The following is a 21,218-nucleotide window of genomic DNA, read 5'->3' as shown; positions in this document are numbered from 1 at the left end:
CGTGCATCCACCAACCAAAATATCACACACCCAACGTCGTTGTGCCTCATTTTACACTTGGTTGGGTCAGGCGCACGCCCTCCCCACAAGCTTTATATTCTGGCCATGGTTTTGCCATTTTAAAATCTGTAGGTACACTTACTAAATTCTTACTAAACAGGAAAATAATCTAAAGTAAATGTCAGATTCTCTGCCACAGTTCCATTTTCTAGAAGGTTATATTTAAATTTAGGAAGCTGGTAGGTTGTTGGTTCCTTCCAACTTAACCACAGGCTCTGAGGTCAGAATTTTCTTCCCCCGCAGGATGCGAGAAAGGAGGTGGGTGAACCTGAGAATTTGGTGTGTTGGCCTCAGGACCAATTCCTGATACCTTCCTGCCTCCGCGGGAAGTAAGTTCTGGGCAACAAGACCCACAGTTGACCTTCCCGCCCCACTTCCAATTGAGTCCCTTAAGTGACCAATTAACAACCACTTAAGTACCTCTTCCTGCCTCCACTACCATCTGCCCAGCTCCAGACGGGCCTTCTGAAATGCAGCCAGCGCGACTGGTAAAACTGTGTTGGCTGCATGTCAGGTGGAGCGGGGAGGGGGGGTGCCCTGCATGTCAGCTGGTGGGAGTGGGTGGCCTCAATCTGCACTAGTCTGTGCATGATTGAGGGCATGAATATGAGGTGGGCGGTGGGGGAGGGGGGTGGGGGGGGTGGGGTTGGGGGGGTCACCACTGACAGCCAGCCCCCTGCCTTTGCTGCTGACCTCCATGATCCTTCTCTTCCTACCCTGCAAGATCCCCGCTCACCGCCCCCCATGCCCCCCCACCGACAGAACTTATCTTTCTCTTGGATCGCTCCTCAATCAAGGGACTCCGGTGGGGATGTTGTTCCAGCAGCAGCCACAGCCTCCTCCAATGCACTGCCAAGTGCAAGAGCTGCCGGCCTCTATCGGCTAGCAGCTCTTGACAGGTGGGAGGTCGTCTTCCAGAATCCTCAGTCTGGAGGAAAGCCCATTACTGTTCACTGAATTGCCTGTTGGGCAGAAGGTACAATGGGCCTTTCTCCTCAGAATCAGTGCGAGTGTCTTGCTGCTTTTTCAGGCAGCGGGTAAGACACCCACCAAAAGCAAAAGATTCCAGCCATTATGACTGTGTGTTAGATGGATTGGAAGCTTGTTGGACCTGCGTTTCTGACTGCTTCTCCTCCCTCTGGCTGTGTTCCTGAACATTCTGTTGATCTGTATGTATTCAGTCGAACAGAATACAAGTTTTTCTCAAAGTCTCTTTAAACACTGAGCTTAAAAAGCAATAAATCAATGGGCAATGCGCACTATTAGGTACATTGTGAACTGTGCATTGTAAAATGCTTGAATAGCAAATATCCATGAGTTACAAGGGTAGAAATGAGATCTCCTTGCCTCTGTTTCCAGGACACAACTTCATGCCTCCCAACTCGAAATTTTGATTTTTTTTTATTCATTCATGGGATCTGGGCATTGCTGGCAAAACTAGTATTTATTGCCCATTGATAATTACCCTTGAGAAGGTGGTTGTGAGCCACCTTGTTGAACTGCTGCAGTCTATGTGTTGTAGGTAAAAGAAGTTTCAGGCTTTTGACTCATTGATGATGAAGGAGCAGTGATATCTGTCCAAGTTAAAATGGTGTCTCACTTGGAATTTAACTTGCAGGTGGTGGTGTTTCCTTGTATCGGCTGCCCTTTTTCTTCTAGGTGGTAGAGGTCGCTGGTTTGGAAGGTGCTGTCGAAGGAGCCTTGGTGAGTTTCTGTCGTGCATCTTGTAGTGGTACACACTGCTGTCACTGTGCTTTAGTAATGAGAGAGTGAATGTTTAAGGTGATGATGGGATGCCAATGAAGCAGGCTGCTTTAACCAGAGTAATGTTGGGCTCCCTGAGGGCTATTGGAGCTGCACTCATCTAGGCAAGGGGGAAGTATTCCATTGTACTTCTGACTTTGCAGATGGTGGAAAGGCTTTGAGTGGTCAATTGGTGAGTTACATAACACACAATTCCCAGACTCTGACCAATTATTGTAGCCACAGTATATATGTGGCTAGTCCAGTTATATTTCTGGTAAATGGTGCCTCCAGGATGTTGATGGTAGAGAATTCGGAATGGTAATGCCTGATGAACCTGGTGTTCACCTGAACAGCTATTAGGTCCTTATTTTTGTAAATGAAGAGCCTAATATTTTAGGCACACTTATACAAATGGCTGTTCAATGATAGCGAAGCTTCTCTGTCTTATCTCTGTTCTGGATTCTTTAGCAGTTGGTGTGGCCTAAAAGGTTTGTTTTTCACTTAAAGAAATATTTTCCAAAAACATTGCTCTGGGATTAGGAGGAGCAGAAGTGCAAACCCTTTAGTGACATGTCCAGGCAGTAAAAGCTCACATTCAACCCCCTAAAGGCCCTCTTGATTACCAGCCTTATAGCTATGTGTGCCTCGGTATAGCACTCCTCAACTGATAGTTGAAGTATTTAGATTGATGTCATCAGCTATGGGAACAAAAGTTTTGCTTTGTATTCCAGGAGCTATCCATGGATCTGATTCTCTTCCTTGATGAAGGATTGGAGGGCTGAATAGTAAAGAATGAAGCAAGTATGATTTCAGCAAATAGAACATGACACAGAGGATTCTCTAATTGCTGTCAAACACTGAAGAGTAGATTCCCGCCTGTTTATTGACTCATTGTTCTCTGGGCACCCTCAATGCAACATTGGTGTCATCAGTTGCAATCAGGACCTTGGGGAAGCCAGCAAGCTGATAAAACTGAACCACCACCTCTCAGCTATTTTCAAAACTTAAAATGAGCTGCTTTGCTGTAAAGAGGGTCATTCACTTAGTGAACGTCTGGACTGTTTCCTGGCTGATGTTGCAGATGCTCCTCCCCACACTGTGGCTATATGAAAGTGATGATCTTCAAAGCCACTGTCCAGGTAGATGAACGTGACTTCAGCTCTCGTTGCAGCAGCTCACAGGTATGGCCAGTTGTAACTTTGGCGAATTGAACTCTTATGCAGGGTTGCTCAGCAAGGACTTCGTACAACCTGTGAGGATAGTAATATCTGGCAGTCTCCATTCTCCCTCACCAATCACTCTCACAAAGTGAATAGTAAGAACCAATTTCATTTGTTAATGAAATGGATGTTTCCATCCTCAAGTCCTACTCAGTTATACAAAACTGTCTCCATACTCTTTTGTATACATCAATGAATGCTGTATAGGTTTATATACACTACAGCTCAATGTATTCTTCAAAACCTGGAGAAGCCTTTCCTATAGGTCATGCAGTTTGGTAGAAAGAATAGAGGCATAGACTATTTTCTAAATGGGGAAAGAATTCAGAAGTCTGGAGTGCAAAGGGCCTTGGGAATCCTAGTCCAGGATCCTCTTAAGTTTAACTTGCAGGTTGAGTCGGAAGTTAGGAAGGCAAATGCAATGTTGGTATTTATTTCGAGAGGACTAGAATATAAAAGCAGGGATGTGCTGCTGAGGCTTTATAAGGCTCTGGTCAGACCACAATTAGAATATTGTGAGCAATTTTGAGCCCCGTATCTCAGAAAGGATGTCCTGGCCCTGGAGGGGGTCCAGAAGAGGTTCACAAGAATGATCTCAGGAATGAAAGGCTTAACATATGAGGAACATTTGAGGACTCTGGGTCTATACTCGATGAAGTTTAGAAGGATGAGGGGGGATCTGATTGAAACTTACAGAATACTGAAAGGCCTGGATAGAGTGAACTGGGGAAAATGTATCCATTAGTAGGAGAGACTAAGACCCAAGGGCACAGCCTCAGAGTAAAGGGAAGACCTTTTAGAACAGAGATGAGGTGAAACTTCTTTAGCCAGAGAGTGGTGAATCTATGGAATTCATTGCCACAGAAGGCTGTGGAGGCCAGGTCATTGAGTGTATTTAAGACCAAAATAGGTAGGTTCTTGATTGGTAAGGGGATCAAAGGTTATGGGGAGAATGGGGTTGAGAAACTTATCAGCCATGATTGAATGGCGGAGCAGACTCGATGGGCCGAATGGCCTAATTTCTGCTCCTATGTCTTATGCTCTAATGGTCTTATATTTACATGTTTTAAAGAAAGGCGGAACTATGGAGGAAGTTGACTTAAGCCTTAGCATATGAAGCCTATCAGTTCTTTCAGTGCATGTTCAGCGGAAAGCAGATGACCCGATTTAAAAATGTTTCGTGCTGTACATAATTCAATTTTTTCCCAGATCAAACATAATCAAGCTGTTAATTAGTACGAAGTTCATTAATGTCTGTCGACTCCGTTTGTAATTGATCACAGATATTGCCGATTGATGACAACCTCAGAGGTTCAACACGTCGTTTGCCTTCTGCCTCTATTGGGGTTGCATGGCTTGTTCCCAACTTGAAACACCTTAAATTAAAAGGAACAAGAGCTTTCTCCAAAGCATCTTTAAAGATTGAACTTGAAAAGTAGTAAATAATGGGATCGAGCACACTGTTCAGGTAGGTTATGCACAGAGTATTATAAAATATCTGAACAGCAATTTCAAATGACTCGCAAGTGCTCAAATGCTTTGTAATTAAAACAGCGATTACAGCAATGTTTGTGGGCAAGAAACAAACTATAAAAACTGCAGCCACAGCTATCACAAGCTTTACAGCTCGCTTATATTTACCAATCGATTCAGTTTCCATCCGCTTTAACTTCCTGATGATACTCGTCGTGGAGAACAGGATAACTGAAGCTGGAAAAGCAAACATGAAAACTACAAAAAGAACATAGGTCCAAATTGTTGTAGGATTTAGAGACTTGGACATGTCAAAGGGCTCACAGTATGTCAGATTGTTGACCAGGAAGCTGTGAGACTCTGCTAAAAAATGGGAACAAGCTATCATTGTCAGAATCCACAAGATGCCTGTTAACTTCACTGCACTGCTTGTATGTATCTTGTTCACTCGGTGGTGAGGCTGGACCACTTTAAAATAGCGATCAATCGCCATAACTGTCAGAAACATGATGCTCCCCACACGGTGTAAGGAGATCAAAAAAATATTCAGGCGGCAAGGTTCTTCACCAAAGATCCAGTTCTTCTTCCGTACAAAGTAAACTGCTCGAAATGGTAAACAGCTGATTAACAGGGTGTCTGCAATCGCCAGATTCAGTGAATAAACTGTGTTTGGTTTCCAGCATTTAACATGAAAAATAAAGGTCCATAAAGCAATCGCATTTCCAATGAATCCGAGGATACAAGTTATAATAATTATGGGTGGATTGTAGGATGAATTAACATCTTTCCCAAGAACACACGACTGGTTCCCGTTGACCATTGTGGGCAGTATTGCAATAAACTCAATCACACAGCCACAGAAATGAGTTAACGAAGTGAATGATGCACAACCTTATATACAGTTCTTCCACAGTACATCATGGATTGTGGGTGGGACAGTAATGAAACCAGAATAACAAAGAAACTGTGTAATAAACCTACAAGAAATATTCTTAGAATACCTTAAATGTGCACTTACAGCTAAATTTTTCAAACCATGCGAACCTAGTAAAATACAAAATAAAAACAAAAATACCTGGAAAAACTCAGCAGGTCTGGCAGCATCTGCGGAGGAACACAGTTAACATTTCGAGTCCGTATGAGTCTTCAACAGACCTAGTAAAATACATTTGGTTAGAAATGTTTGCAGTATGACTCTAGGAATTTTACATTCCTGGATTCACCCATTTTCCTAAAAAAGACGAAATGGTGTAATGGTCTTCTGGTCTGCTTTCATAGATATTTTACTCACTGCTGCATTTTAATTTCCTATATCAAAAAACCCATTCAGCTAAGTTGTTTTATATCTATATAACCTGCTGATGAAGGTTTTTTTTTGTTTCGCTGGGTGCATGTTTGAATTAGCAACAGCTCGGAAGCCTTGAAAGCAAAAGCGTTGGTAACTTTCTGCCATTACTGCATATACACCATCCTCACCGCAAGGACTTCTGTTAATTTTTTTCCCTTCCAAACTCGTATTGCAGCAACAAGATAATTTCACGTGGTTTAACTCTTCTGAAAGAGGTGAAGAAAGACCTGTTATCTCAGCTGCACAATGTGTTTGAGAGCTGAGCCACGTGAGCTTCAGCAACAACAACTTGCTTTAACATAGAACGGGGAGGAATCTTGTGGAGGCGACAGGGGCCCGGGCCGCCGGCTGGAGACCTGGTGGCAGCACCCGTGACACCTCTTTTAGGGAGGGCCGTTTGTATCTTGCTGCAATCAGGCACTTGACCAGCCAGCAACATGCCTTCCCCTCGGATCAAATGGTGTGGAAATCCTTCCAACTGGAGAACTGCCGGACTTTTATTGAACTGCAGCACCCCCAGGGAGATGCTGGCTGCTGCTGCCACTACATCGAAGCCTAGTATTGTTATTGGATCCCAGGCCAAAAGTGAGTGATGGACGGAGGAGGGATCACAGGTTGGAGCAGGAGGAGGAGGAGGGGGGTCGGAGGTTGGCAGCAAGAGCAGGGGTTGGCTTTCAGTACGCATCTCTTTCCCAGCGCCGGACTGTCGATCAGATACTGAGTGCCTTTGAATGAGGGACTTGCCCAGGATCCCAAAATCCCGACACGGTTTGCTTATTGTGCTCCCTAATGGTGAGAACACCGCACCTGCTCCTGCCCCCGCCACTGTGTTAATGCCAGCAACGGTAGAATGAGGCCCTTAACTAGACGTTAATTGCCCACTTAAGGGCCTCAGTAGGTGGCAGGGCAGGAAGGCTGTCCACAGGCCTTCTCACCACGCTTTAATCAGAGTGGAGGAAGGTAGTGGGATCCCCACCTGCCACCCTGCCACCTGAGTAAATGTTCCCACCACCATGGGAACTCGCCATGAGGAAGTGCACAAGATTCCACCCAAGGTGTGCAGGCAGAGTGCCAGCATTCTAATTGTAGTTGTACGTGATCTTCTCTTGCCAGAAAGAAGGTAGTGTGTTGAGTTCATAGAGTGTTTTCCATCTTGGAGCAGCACATTCTGGCATCAACCAGAGAGCAGACTATACCAGATCTGGTGATGTGCAATGAGACAGGCTTAATTAATGACCTCACTAGCTAGCTGTAATCATAATATGATTGAATTTCACCTTCAGTTTGAGGGAGAGAGGTGTGGATCTAAGACTTGTGTTTTAAACTTGAATAAGGGCAATTATGAGGGTATGAAGACAGAGATAGCTTAAGTGAACTGGGAAATTAGTTATTGGATAGGTCACTAAAGATGCATTGGAAGACATTTAAGGAGATATTTCAGAATACTCAGGAAAGATACATTTCAGTGAGAAAGAAAGACTTAAGGGAAGGCAGCACCACCTGTGGCTTACTAAGGAAGTTAAAGATAGTATCAAAATGAAATAAAAATGTTCTTAATGAATGGCGGAACAGGCTCAAGGGGCCGAATGGCCTACTTCTGCTCCTATTTCATATGTTTGTATGTTCGAATGTATGTTCGAATAACTCCACAAAGACAAGTGGCAGGTCAGAAGATTGGACAGAATATAAAGAACAGCAAAGAATGACTAAAAGATTAATAAGGAGAAAGAAATTAGAGAATAAGAGAAAGCTAGACAGATATATAAAGTCGGAAAGTAAGAGTTTCTACAGATATTTAAAAATGAAAAGAGTAGGTAAAGTGAACATTGGTCCTCTAGAGAATGAGAATGTGGAGTTAATAATGGAAAATAAGGAAATGGTGGATGTATTGAACCGATATTTTGCATCTTTCTTCACTGTAGAAGATACAAATAACAGGTAATAAATAATTGTGAGTCAGGAGGTGAAATGAGGGAGGAACTTAAAACAATTACAATCACCAAGGAAAGGATACAAAGAAATTTATTAGAACTAAAAGCTGACAAGTTCCCAGGTCCTGATGGACTTCATCCTAGAGTTAAGAAGTGGCTGCTGAGATAGTAGGTGCATTGGGTTTAATTTTCTGAAATTCCCTAGATTCTGGAAAGGTCCCATCAGATTGGAAAATAGCAATTGTGACTCCTCGATTCAAGAAAGGAGGGAGTCAGAAAGTAGGAAACTTCAGACCAGTTAGCTTAATATCTGTCTGAGGGAAATTGCTGGAATCTATCATTAAGGAGGTTATAGCGCAGCACTGAGAAAATCTCAATGCAATCAGGCAAAGTCAACATGATTTTGTGAAAGGGAAATCATGTTTCACTAATTTATTTGAGTTCTTTGTGGAAGTAATAAGCAGCATGGATAAAGGGGAACCTGTGGATTTTCTGTACTTAGATTTCCAGAAGGCATTTGACAAGGTTACTACTGTGACAATCCCAGCTGATGTTAATACTGGACAATCAGAACTCCGAGCAAAACCTGGCTTGATAGATCCTAACTTGATTGTGGTGTAAAGTTACTGAACATATTCACAGGAGGCTGCTAATGAACTTTTAACACAAATAATAAGATATTTATTAAACAAGAAAAATGAACTATATTAAACTAGACAAAAAGGTTGGAAATATCTCAATACAAACACAAGAAGATGCTTCAAATTCATACTGGTCCTTCATCCCAGCAATCTCCTTATAGGCACATAAGGTAGTGAAGAGTTACCACTATAATAATAATAAAAACAAAGATAAAAACAAAAAACTGCGGATGCTGGAAATCCAAAAGAAAAACAGAATTACCTGGAAAAACTCAGCAGATCTGGCAGCATCGACGGAGAAGAAAAAGTTACCACTAGCCTGACACACAACATCTTCTTGCTGGGGACTGGCACAGTTGCAAACAGTTTTCTCCCAGTGAATTCCTCAGTGTTTACTCAATGCTTTTTACCCAACTCTTATCTCTCCCTGACACACTTAAAAACCACACTCTAACCTCAGCCTTCCACTAGCATCCCTGGTAAACTGATAACTTTACTGAGCTCTATAACTGACTATTCAGTCAACTACTGTCCCAATAGGCTTGTAATGTTTTCTTCTCAGAGAGCTGAAAATCCCTGTCTTCACTCTCTGATGCACACTGAACTCTCTCCTCTGTTTTTTCTCTACGTCTGTGTCCCTGGACAACAGCTACTAGGCAACAGTAAATTTTTTGTACTTTCCTTCCCACAATCACTAAAGTTTTAACCCATCTCTTTACCTTCAAGTGTCTTAAAGCCTCATTACAAATGTATATATACAAATAAACTCAAAAGACTTGAACCTTAGTCCAGAGCCTATCCGGACTCCCAGGCACCAAGGCTCACAAAGAACCTTAAAATTATACATTGTTCATAACACTAAGCAAAATGTGAGCTCATGTTGCAGGGGGTATTAGCATGGAAAGATGATTGGTTAGCTAACAGGAAACAGAGAGTTGGCATAAATTGGTCATTTTCAGGTTGGCAGGATGTGAGGAGTGGAGTGCCACAGGGATCAGTGCTGGAGCCTCAGCTGTTCACAATTTATATCAATGAGTTGGATGAAGGGAGTGAAGGTATGGTTGCTCAATTTGCTGATGACAAAAAGATAGGCAGGAGAGTAAGTTGTAAAGAGGACATAAGGAGTCTGCAAAGGGACATAGATAAGTTAAGTGAACGGGCTAAAATTTGGCATATGGAGTATAATGTAGGAAAATATGAACTTGTCCACTTTGAAGGAAGAATAGAAAAGCAGCATTTAATTGAAATAGAGATAGATTGCAGAATTCCGAGCTACACAGGGATCTGGGTGTCCTGGTACATGAAGCAAAAAAAATTACTATGCAGATACAGTAAGTGATTAGGAAGACAAATGGAATGTTGTTGTTTCTTGCAAGGGAATGGAGTATAAAAGTAGAAATGTTTCACTGCAGTTGTACAGGACATTGGTGAGGCCCTTCTGGAGTACTGTGTATAGTTTTGGTCTCCTCATTTAAAAAAGGATGTAAATGCATTACCAGCAGTTGAGAGAAGGTTCCTTCAACTGATAACGGGGATGGGGGCATTATATGAGGAAAGGTTGGACAGGCTGGGCTTGTATTCTTTGAAATTTAGAAGAATGACAGGTGATCTTACTGAACCATATAAGATCCTGAGGAGACTTGACCACACTTGTGGAAGAGACTAGAACTAAAGGACACAGTTTAAAAATAAGGCTCCTCCCATTTAAGACAGAGATGAGAAGAACATTTTTCTTTCAGAGGCTCATGAAACTTTGGAACTCTCTTCCCCAGTGAGCCGTGGAGGCAGAGGCAGATAGATTCTTGACTAACAAGGGAGTCAAAGGTTATCGGTGATAGGCGGAGTGTGGAGTTGAGGCCACAATCGGATCAGCCACAATCTTATTGAATGGTGGATCAGGCTCAAATGACTGACTGCTCCTAATTTGAATGTTCGTATGTTCAGAATGATAGTCTTATGTCCAGAATGTATTCAAGGTAAATGGTAAATGATTCCTTATTTTGAAATGGCACCCCCCAGTTCTAGATTCCCCCATGAGGGGAAACATCCTCTTATCATCTGTTAAGGCCCCTCAGAATCTTATATGTTTCAATAAGATCACTTCTCATTCTTATGAACTCCAATGAGTATATGCTTAACCTGCGTAACCTTCCCCATAAGACAAAGGGATCAACCTACTGAACCTGATTCGTACAGCTTCCTGTACTCTCATAGCACTAAGTTTTATCAGTAATCTTCAGGACAAATAAACACATTGGCCGGGATTTTCCGGCCCTGTCGCGGGGAGCACCCTGGGCAGGAGTCCATTCCGGTGGGACCGGAAAATCCTGGAGGCAGGAGGGTGCGGAAAATCCCGCCCATTGTTTCTAGACTTCACCTGGCTAGGTGACACATTTCACCCCCTCCTTTGAAAGCAATCTATTCTGGTTTGTTTCAAAATACAAATGTTCTTTTGACATCCATGTTTCTAAACTTCCCCATGTTTATCTAAGTAACATTTCAAACATAATCGCTCTTCTTAGATCAAAGCAGCCAGACGAGTCGCCTCTAATTCAATTAAATCTCAGACAGACACACACATACACATAGACACATCCCACTATTACTCTATTTTACGATAAATTCCAATAATATTATGAGAATTATTGTATCTTCTTAACAGGGAGCTTGTAAAGTACTCCAGTGACATCTTTCCTTTGCTGTTTATTGTTTCCACCAAAACCAATGTTACATCTTGATCTTCTGAACCAAGATCATGGCCCAAAACCTCTGATCAGAGTTGGAAACCCTGGTCAGAATTTTTCATATGACGGGCAGGCTCGTTGAGTGTGGGCAGGGGCGGGTGCAGAGCCGATCGCTGCCCACAATCGGCTCCTCACCGACATTTTACGCGGGTGGGCCAATTAAGGCCTGGCCAGAGTAAGACGCGACCGGTAGCGCTCAGCACTACCTGTGCAGGCCGGGGGGAGGGGGGTGAGTCGGGGCCAGCGCTCTTTTGCACATGCGCGCGAAAGAGTGCTTTAATCTGTGAGACACGGAGCTGCCTCAGGGAGATTCAATCGATATTAAAACGATGAAATAAAAGGTGTAAAACTTTATTTAAACATGTCCTTTCATGTGACTGTGTCACATGAGTTGGGACATGTTGTTATATTTATGAAAAATTATTTATTTAATAAAAGCTTCACGGCGGGATAAGGTTTCCTACAAGATGTGAAGGCCGCTTGGGCTTTTCGTCTGCCAGCCAACCTTAAGGTTGGGTGGGCAGCATTCACAAATGTTTCAAATAATTTCTTAATGGCCTTAACCGCCCAGAGGGAGGTCATGCCTAATAAATTGATTGAATTTTTTGAGGAGGTGACCAGGTGTGTAGATGAGGGTAGTGCAGTTGATGTAGTTTAAATGGATTTCAGCAAAGCCTTTTCAAGGTCCCACATGGGAGACTTATAAAGAAGGGAAATGCACATGGGATACAGGGTAATTTTTTAAGGTGGATTCAGAACTGGCCTGGTTGTAGGAGTCAGAGGGTGATGACAGAAGGACGCTTTAGTGACTGGAAGCCTGTGCCCAGTGGCGTACCACAGGGATCTGTGCTAGGTCTCCTATTATTTGTCATTTATATAAATGACATAGATGACTATGTGGGGTGTAGGATTAATAAGTTTGCGGATGACACAAAGATTGGCTGGGTGGTTCACAGAGAGGTTGAGTGTCTTGGGCTACAGGAAGATAGGGACGGGATGGTCAAATGGGCAGATAAGTGGCAGATGGAATTTACCCCTGAAAAGTGTGAGGTGAAAAACTCTGGAAGAAGTAATTTGACAAGGAAGTATTCGTTGAATGACATGACACTAGGAAGTTCTGAGAAACAAAAGGACCTTGGCGTGGCTGTCCATAGATCTGTGAAGGCAGAGGGGCATGTTAGTCGGATGGTGAAAAAGGCATATGGGACACTTGCCTTTATCAATTGAGGCATAGATTACAAAAGTAGGGAGGTCACGTTGGAGTTGTATAGAACTTTGGTGAGGCCACAGCTGGAATACTCTGTGCAGTTCTGGTTGCCACATTATAGGAAGGATGTGATTGCACTGGAGGGGGTGCAGAGGAGATTCCCCAGGATGTTGCCTGGGATGAAACATTTAAGTTATGAAGAGAGGTTGGATAGATTTGGGCTGTTTTCATTGGAGCAGAGAAGACTGAGGGGTGACCTGATCGAGATGCACAAGATTGTGAGGGGCATGGACAGGGTGGCTAGGGAGCAGCTGTTCCCCTCAGTTGAAGGGTCAGTCACAAGGGGACATAAGTTCAAGGTGAGGGATGGGAGATTAAGGGGGTTGTGAGGACCAGAGGGCGATGACAGTCTGGAATGCACTGCCTGGGAGGGTGGTGGAGGCGGGTTGCTTCACATCCTTTAAAAAGTACATGGATGAGCACTTGGCACATCATAACATTCAAGGTTATGGGCCAAGTGCTGGTAAATGGCATTTGGTAGGTAGGTCAGGTGCTCCACACAGGTCAGTGCAGACTCGTTGGGCCGAAGGGCCTCTTCTGCACTGTGTGATTCTGTTAACGGACCGTTTACATTTTGGTGGGTGCGCAGCTGACGCCTGCGCAGGCCCGCTGAATGAAACATCGCGATGGCACGCGGTGACTTCGGGACTCACGCCCTACGTCATCGCGCATCATTTTACACTTGTCAGGCCTGCCGAGAGTAGTTGGGAGGTTGAGGAGGGAGTTGGGGTGTCAGTTGTATAGTTACCCAATAGTTAGACTAGGATTTTTCTGCCTAACATTTCCTGGGTAAGTAACTTGGAATTGTCCAAAGTCTCCAATTATAACTCAGAGTCAGAGACTTTATCGGAGGGTCCCTTGGAGCACGGTAATTACCAATTACAAGTTCAAGTTTCCCAGAAAATTCACACAGAGTCATCGGGCAGAATTTTCCCTGCCCGCTGGCATTGGGCGTGTTTGGCAGACTGAGTGGACCATATGGCGAGAAGACCAAAAGTCAATTTCACGACATAATGAAACTAGCTTGCAATCGTCTGATTTGCCTGTCAATGATGGGCCGCGTTTCCTGCCGTTGGATGTCTGGAACCTCATTATAATACACCTGCTTATCATTATAAGGCCAGCCCATTGGAATCAACCCTCCTCCCCCCACCCCCACAATGCTGGATCATCCGCCCACGTCAGCAGGAAAACGTGTAAATGCAGAACGCGTCTGGACAAGTGTGATGTACAGAAGTCAGAAATTACTGTCAGGGCCTTGCTCACATCGCGAATGTCCGAGGAGCAGAAGATCTGGAGCCCGACAGCAACAGGACCCTTTAGGAACATCCATGGCATGCTGGGTGGATCCTCATAGACATGGCTCTGCCGCAAAGCAGCTGATGGAAGGTGGAAAGTCTCCACTGAGAGTCTGCTCACAACAGATTATGGTCAAGAGAGTGGAGAGGAAGGTCTAGGATCGACTGGGGGAGGGAGACATGTCGGGGGGTGAGGTTGGGAGAAGGAGAACAAAGGTGTTGGAGGAGTCAGGTTGGGAGGGGGGAATTAAGGTGTCAGGGGTGAGGTTGGGGGGGGAATTAAAATGTTGGGTGTGTGAGGTTGGGAGGTGGGGGTGAGTCTATGGGCAGAGGAGAGGGTAATGTGGGAGAAGACAGCAACTGGGGAGATTGGTGTATGGGGCGGTGGAAGGGCAGGAGTTTGGAGGGGGGAAGGAGTGCAGAGAGAGGAGGGAATCCAGGGGGGTGGAAGGAGTCCAGGAGAACAAAGGAGTGCAGTGAGGGAGGGAGTAAGGGTGGAGGAAGACATAAGGGTGGAGGAAGAAGTAAGGGTGTCTGAAGGAGTCGGGAAGGGGGAAGGACTAAGTGGCTGGGGTGGTCCAGGGTTGGGGGGGGTGCGAAGGACTAAGAGGCAGTGTCTGCGGGAGGTAAGGAGTTCCAGGGAGGAAGGAGTCTGGAAGGGGGAAGTTGTTCTAAGGGGGTATGTCCAGATGAACATGTAAGGGTGAACATCCGTTGACTACCTGACTGCCTTGTGGGGAGTGAACTGAGGGTGGGCGTGGCACAAGGGAATGGTGAGAATGACTGAGGGCAGAGTGAGGTGGTAGGGTGGGAGGGTGAGGGCTCGATGCAGACCCTGGGTGTGGGAAGGAAGAAGTAGGGAAGGTGAATGTGGAATTATCGAGAAGGGAGGGAATGTGCATGTTGACCTAGACGTCCCAAAAAGAAAAGGGTTGTGGCTGGTAGGTCACAGAGGGGAGGTGAAAGTGATGGCAGGGGTAGTCGACAGTGGTGGGAGAAAGGAAATGGGTGACTGGGGGAGGGGTAAGGATGGGGGAAGCAAAAGAAAAACTGTAGCACTGCCATGCTGGCTAAATCAAAAGTGATACAAGAGTCGTTTTGGGCGAGGTCTGGTGCTGCATGGGTGTGTGATCATTCAGTGGACTGAGATGCGGATCAGCTCAGATGGACAACTGTGGACATGACAGGAGTTGAGAAAAGCAGGAGCTGAGGACTTCATGTAATTGAAAAAATTAGCAAATGCAACAAATTATTTCAGCCTTCTAGCATCTGAAAATTGTTTAAAATGTGTTTGACAGGTGAAAGCACACTACTGTTCTCACGTCAGTTAAGAACACTATTTTTAAAAATTGTACAGTGGCCACCAGTAACAATTGACTAATCATACCAAGAAACTAGGCATTTACTTCTGTCGTCCTGCTTTTTCTTAACTTCGTACCTTATTCAAATGTTGCTGAGACCAAAAAATGTATTACTGCAGCTAATGTTTTCAAGTGCACCCTAGCACCTAGAGAAGCGCTATCTCTGTGCTGCTTTGCTAAGATGCCAGTGGTGATGAATTCTCCATTTGTCCTGTCAGGGTCATCAATCACTTGATGGTCATATGTGCACCTGTACTCAGCCTAGTTGATATTACTGGGTTCACCTGAAATGGGCCAGTGACACTGTGAAGGTCACTTTACAAAGAGAACTGTATTGTCAGATGGGCTGTAAGTGACTGAGCTGCTTTATTGCCTCTTAAGTGAAATGCACTCTTCTTTTATCTCCTCTGTAAGATCCTCTTAAGATGCGTGGTGCTGGTTCTATGAGAAGAGAATAATATTTGGGGTAAATCATCCTTAAGTACTGCCTGACTGCACTTTGCTTCATCTTGTGCTGCTTCTCCTAATCCATTATAATGAGACACAAGGATCCAGCCAGAATGAATGCCATATCAATGGCTGGAAAGCCCTTCTTGTGGATAGGATAAGGGGGTGGAAGGTGAAAATCCGCTGCTGGTCTGATTGGGTCAGAAACCGCACACAGGTACAGGCAGATTGGCAAAACAAAGTTGCTGCAGAAAACGTTCCCCAGCTGCTCACAAAATTCTTCAAACACTCCAAGGCCGGACCCTCATTTCCATTTGTTTCTGCTGACCCTGGCAGCAGCTGCATATTATGATTCTCAGTCCAAGTTGACCCAAGTTGAGCGCATAAGCAGGAAACTTCAATTTCATAGAATCATGCAGCAGAAAAGGAGATTGTTTGGCCCATTTTGCTTGTGTTGACTCCTTGAAAGAGATGCCCAGTAGTCCCACCCTCCTGCTCTATCACCGTAGACCTGCAGTCATCATGTTATATATGTAATTGTGGCACTGGAGACTTGGCTGCAGATTGACTGAGATCATCCGTTCTGTGTTGCTCAGTTTCAAGTTGGGCAGTATAGTTCTCAGATACCGACATAAATCATATGTGGTGCCGGAGTGCTCGAGGCAGTCGATGGGAAGAAAGCACTTTTCTTTATAAGTATAGACAGAAAGGGAAATAGTTAAAAATACCCAGATGGAGTCAGATTCGATTATATTTTAAGTTTTTATTGATTGCATATTAATACAAAATAATTGCAGCTGGTAAGCATGTCAAGATACAAAGTCCAGATAAAATTAATTTTGACTAGAATCTGGCAGGTGTATGATTGGATGATCATTATTGGATGCAGCAAGCAAAGTCAAACAATTTACATTTATGTCATTCTACAAAACATTTCTTTTTAAATCGAAACAAAATTCTTTTGCAAGCTGATGTTTTCTGTTGTCACATTCTGCAAGTAATATTGATCTTCAATGGCACTTGCTGAACAACATTAGACCTTCATGTAAAATTTAATGCATTCCCCATAGAACTATCTTCTAGGTCTTCCAATTCTCAAAGTGCAAGTTTACCCCAGTCTGAACAGATTTTGGCCCGATTCAAGTCATTAAAGCCAGTAATCCAAATTCTGTACCTATGCAAACAGTACATGGATTTTGCAGCAGATTCTACTCCCCATGCTTTATTCTCAAAAGGGAAGGGGATGTTTACTTGAAAAGGAAAAACATGGAGGGCTCTGGTGAAAGAGCAGGAGTATGGGCTTAATTGGACAGCCCTTTCACAGGTGCAATGGGATGAATTGTATTGTAATATTCTATGAAACTGAGTGTAGCAGTGACAAACAGAAACGTTAAAATACTTCTTTCGTCCAAAGCCTCAAATCAATACTGAAAATTCACGTTTTTATAGTTTGCAACAATATAAAATTATGAAGAAAAAGGATGACCTGAGATCATTATATACATATACATACATATTGCACTTTGTCGACAGAGAGAACAAAAGTATTAATGAAGAAACTAACAAACCAGTATATTCACTTCTGCATGTAATTATACAGCTTATGAAAAAATCATATGCACCACCAAACAAAAAGGGTTAAAAATGGAACATTATTGTGCCTCACAATATATTCATTAACAGTTACAGTATTGCTTTTCTCAAACAAGCCAGATTTCAAGTTGTACCAATTGCCTTTGTTTCTATAAACAGTTTAAAAATAAGGACATCCTGTTTAGCTTTCTATTTATTCTGTCTTTTAAATGATTATCTCTGTTTTCCAATCATCTCACTATCTGTGAAATGCAAACTATTTTGATAAACCAGCTCTCTGCCATCGGCCTGCACTTTTTTAGAGCAGCAGCCCACGACTGAAATTAGAATATGGGGGAGGAATTTTCCCTTGTCGGGCAGGCTCGGCGGAGGCCGGCGGGGGCGGTGGGGAAGCTGCCTGCCGCCTGCGATCAGGGCCAGGCCGCGATTTCAAGCTGGCGAGCCAATTAAAGCCCGCCCAGCATGAAGTGCGGGCTGCAACTCTCAGCTCTGAGCACTGCCTGTGTGTGTGTGCATATGAAGGGGGTGGGGTGGTGGTGGGGAGGAGGGCGAGAGCACAACTTCGTGCCTGCGCATGGGTGTGCGCTGGAAAAGCCACAGAGCCGCCTCAGGGAGATGAAGAGTTTGGAACATTAAAAATAAAGATTTCTAAAATGTTATAAAACATGTCCTCTTGTGTGGCTATGTCACATGAGTAGGGAGATGTTATTGATGAAATGTTTTAATTTTTATTTAATTTTTGATAGCTGTTGGAAACCTCGTCCTGCCCATGGAAGAGGTTTCCGAAAAAGTGCAAAGGCCACTTGGCCTTTTCGCCTGCCCGGCCCATCAACCGAGAGGTTGGATGGGCAGCGAAAAATTTCATTGAATTATCTTTATAACAGCCTTAAAAGGCCTTTTAATGGTCAGCGTGCATCCACCAACCAAAATATCACACACCCAACGTCGTTGTGCCTCATTTTACACTTGGTCGGGTCAGGCGCACGCCCTCCCCACAAGCTTTATATTCTGGCCATGGTTTTGCTATTTTAAAATCTGTAGGTACACTTACTAAATTCTTACTAAACAGAAAAATAATCTAAAGTAAATGTCAGATTCTCTGCCACAGTGCTATTTTCCATTTTCTAGAAGGTTATATTTAAATTTAGGAAGCTGGTAGGTTGCTGGTTCCTTCCAACTTAACCTCTGAGGTCAGAATTTTCTTCCCCCGCAGGATGCGAGAAAGGAGGTGGGTGAGCCTGAGAATTTGGTGTGTTGGCCTCAGGACCAATTCCTGATACCTTCCTGCCTCCGCGGGAAGTAAGTTCTGGACAACAAGACCCACAGTTGACCTTCCCGCCCCACTTCCAATTGAGTCCCTTAAGTGACCAATTAACAACCACTTAAGTACCTCTTCCTGCCTCCACTACAATCTGCCCAGCTCCAGACGGGCCTTCTGAAATGCAGCCAGCGCGACTGGTAAAACTGTGTTGGCTGCATGTCAGGTGGAGCGGGGAGGGGGGGTGCCCTGCATGTCAGCTGGTGGGAGTGGGTGCCCTCAATCTGCACTAGTCTGTGCATGATTGAGGGCATGAATATGAGGTGGGTGGTGGGGGAGGGGGGTGGGGGGGGGTGGGGTTGGGGGGGTCACCACTGACAGCCAGCCCCCTGCCTTTGCTGCTGACCTCCATGATCCTTCTCTTCCTAAACTGCGAGATCCCCGCTCACCGCCCCGCACGCCCCCCCCACCGACAGAACTTATCTTTCTCTTGGATCTCTCCTCAATCCAGGGACTCCGGTGGGGATGTTGTTCCAGCAGCAGCCACAGCCTCCTCCAATGCATTGCCAAGTGCAAGAGCTGCCGGCCTCTATCAGCTAGCAGCTCTTGACAGGTGGGAGGTCGTCTTCCAGAATCCTCAGTCTGGAGGAAAGCCCGCTACTGTTCACTGAACGGCCTGTTGGGCAGAAGGTACAATGGGCCTTTCTCCTCAGAATCAGTGCGAGCGTCTTGCTGCTTTTTCAGGCAGCGGGTAAGACACCAACCAAAAGCATAAGATTCCAGCCATTATGACTGTGTGTTAGATGGATTGGAAGCTTGTTGGACCTGCGTTTCTGACTGCTTCTCCTCCCTCTGGATCTGTTCCTGAACATTCTGTTGATCTGTATGTAATCAGTCGAACAGAATACAAGTTTTTCTCAAAGTCTCTTTAAACACTGAGCTTAAAAAGCAATAAATCAATGGGCAAAGTGCACTATTAGGTACATTGTGAATTGTGCATTGTAAAATGCTTGAATAGCAAATATCCATGAGTTACAAGGGTAGAAATGAGATCTTCTTGCCTCTATTTCCAGGAAACAACTTCATGCCTCCCAACTCAAAATTTTGATTTTTTGATATTCATTCATGGGATCTGGGCATTGCTGGCAAAACTAGTATTTATTGCCCATTGATAATTACCCTTGAGAAGGTGGTAGTGAGCCACCTTGTTGAACTGCTGCAGTCTATGTGTTGTAGGTAAAAGAAGTTTCAGGCTTTTGACTCATTGATGATGAAGGAGCAGTGATATCTGTCCAAGTTAAAATGGTGTCTCACTTGGAATTTAACTTGCAGGTGGTGGTGTTTCCTTGTATCCGCTGCCCTTTTTCTTCTAGGTGGTAGAGGTCGCTGGTTTGGAAGGTGCTGTCGAAGGAGCCTTGGTGAGTTTCTGTCGTGCATCTTGTAGTGGTACACACTGCTGTCACTGTGCTTTAGTAATGAGAGAGTGAATGTTTAAGGTGATGATGGGATGCCAATGAAGCAGGCTGCTTTAACCAGAGTAATGTTGAGCTCCCTGAGGGCTCTTGGAGCTGCACTCATCTAGGCAAGGGGGAAGTATTCCATTGTACTTCTGACTTTGCAGATGGTGGAAAGGCTTTGAGTGGTCAATTGGTGAGTTACATAACACACAATTCCCAGACTCTGACCAATTATTGTAGCCACAGTATATATGTGGCTAGTCCAGTTATGTTTCTGGTAAATGGTGTCTCCAGGATGTTGATGGTAGAGAATTCGGAATGGTAATGCCTGATGAACCTGGTGTTCACCTGAACAGCTATTAGGTCCTTATTTTTGTAAATGAAGAGCCTAATATTTTAGGCACACTTATACAAATGGCTGTTCAATGATAGCGAAGCTTCTCTGTCTTATCTCTGTTCTGGATTCTTTAGCAGTTGGTGTGGCCTAAAAGGTTTGTTTTTCACTTAAAGAAATATTTTCCAAAAACATTGCTCTGGGATTAGGAGGAGCAGAAGTGCAAACCCTTTAGTGACATGTCCAGGCAGTAAAAGCTCACATTCAACCCCCTAAAGGCCCTCTTGATTACCAGCCTTATAGCTATGTGTGCCTCGGTATAGCACTCCTCAACTGATAGTTGAAGTATTTAGATTGATGTCATCAGCTATGGGAACAAAAGTTTTGCTTTGTCATCCAGGAGCTATCCATGGATCTGATTCTCTTCCTTGATGAAGGAATGGAGGGCTGAATAGTAAAGAATGAAGCAAGCATGGTGAGTTTCAGCAATTTGAACATGACACAGAGGATTCTCTAATTGCTGTCAAACACTGAAGAGTGGATTCCCACCTGTTTATTGACTCATTGTTCTCTGGGCACCCTCAATGCAACATTGGTGTCATCAGTTGCAATCAGGACCTTGGGGAAGCCAGCAAGCTGATAAAGCTGAACCACCACCTCTTAGCTATTTTCAAAACTTAAAATGAGCTGCTTTGCTGTAAAGGGGGTCATTCACTTAGTGAACGCCTGGACTGTTTCCTGGATGATGTTGCAGATGCTCCTCCCCCCACTGTGAACGTGATGATCTTCAAAGCCACTGTCCAGGCAGATGAACGTGACTTCAGCTCTCCTTGCATCAGCTCACAGGTATGGCCAGTTGTACCTTTGGCAAATTGAACTCTTATGCAGGGTTGCTCAGCAAGGACTTCGTATAACCTGTGAGGATAGTAACATCTGGCAGTCTCCATTCTCCCTCACCAAGCGCTCTCACAAAGTGAATAGTAAGAACCAATTTCATTTGTTAATGAAATGGATGTTTCCATCCTCATCAAGTCCTACTC

The 21,218-nt window shown here is 44.3% G+C and overlaps 1 protein-coding gene across 1 annotated transcript; it reads right to left on the bottom strand.

The window, feature by feature from the left end:
* Window positions 1-4,254: 4,254 nt before the first annotated feature.
* Window positions 4,255-5,319, bottom strand: LOC121286032 (hydroxycarboxylic acid receptor 1-like). The gene has a single exon (XM_041203052.1). It carries the CDS (start codon window positions 5,317-5,319, stop codon window positions 4,255-4,257), a length of 1,065 nt encoding a protein of 354 aa, XP_041058986.1.
* Between the last annotated feature and the right edge of the window lie 15,899 nt (window positions 5,320-21,218).

The sequence above is a fragment of the Carcharodon carcharias genome, chromosome 13, assembly GCF_017639515.1.
Source record: "Carcharodon carcharias isolate sCarCar2 chromosome 13, sCarCar2.pri, whole genome shotgun sequence".
NCBI lineage: Eukaryota > Metazoa > Chordata > Chondrichthyes > Lamniformes > Lamnidae > Carcharodon > Carcharodon carcharias.
The sequence above is the reverse complement of the archived record's forward strand: the minus strand, read 5'-3'. Positions and strand labels throughout refer to the sequence as shown.

Excerpts from the sequence above, each read along its gene's own strand:
- LOC121286032 (XM_041203052.1), bottom strand. The coding sequence starts at position 5,319 with ATGGTCAACGGGAACCAGTCGTGTGTTCTTGGGAAAGATGTTAATTCA.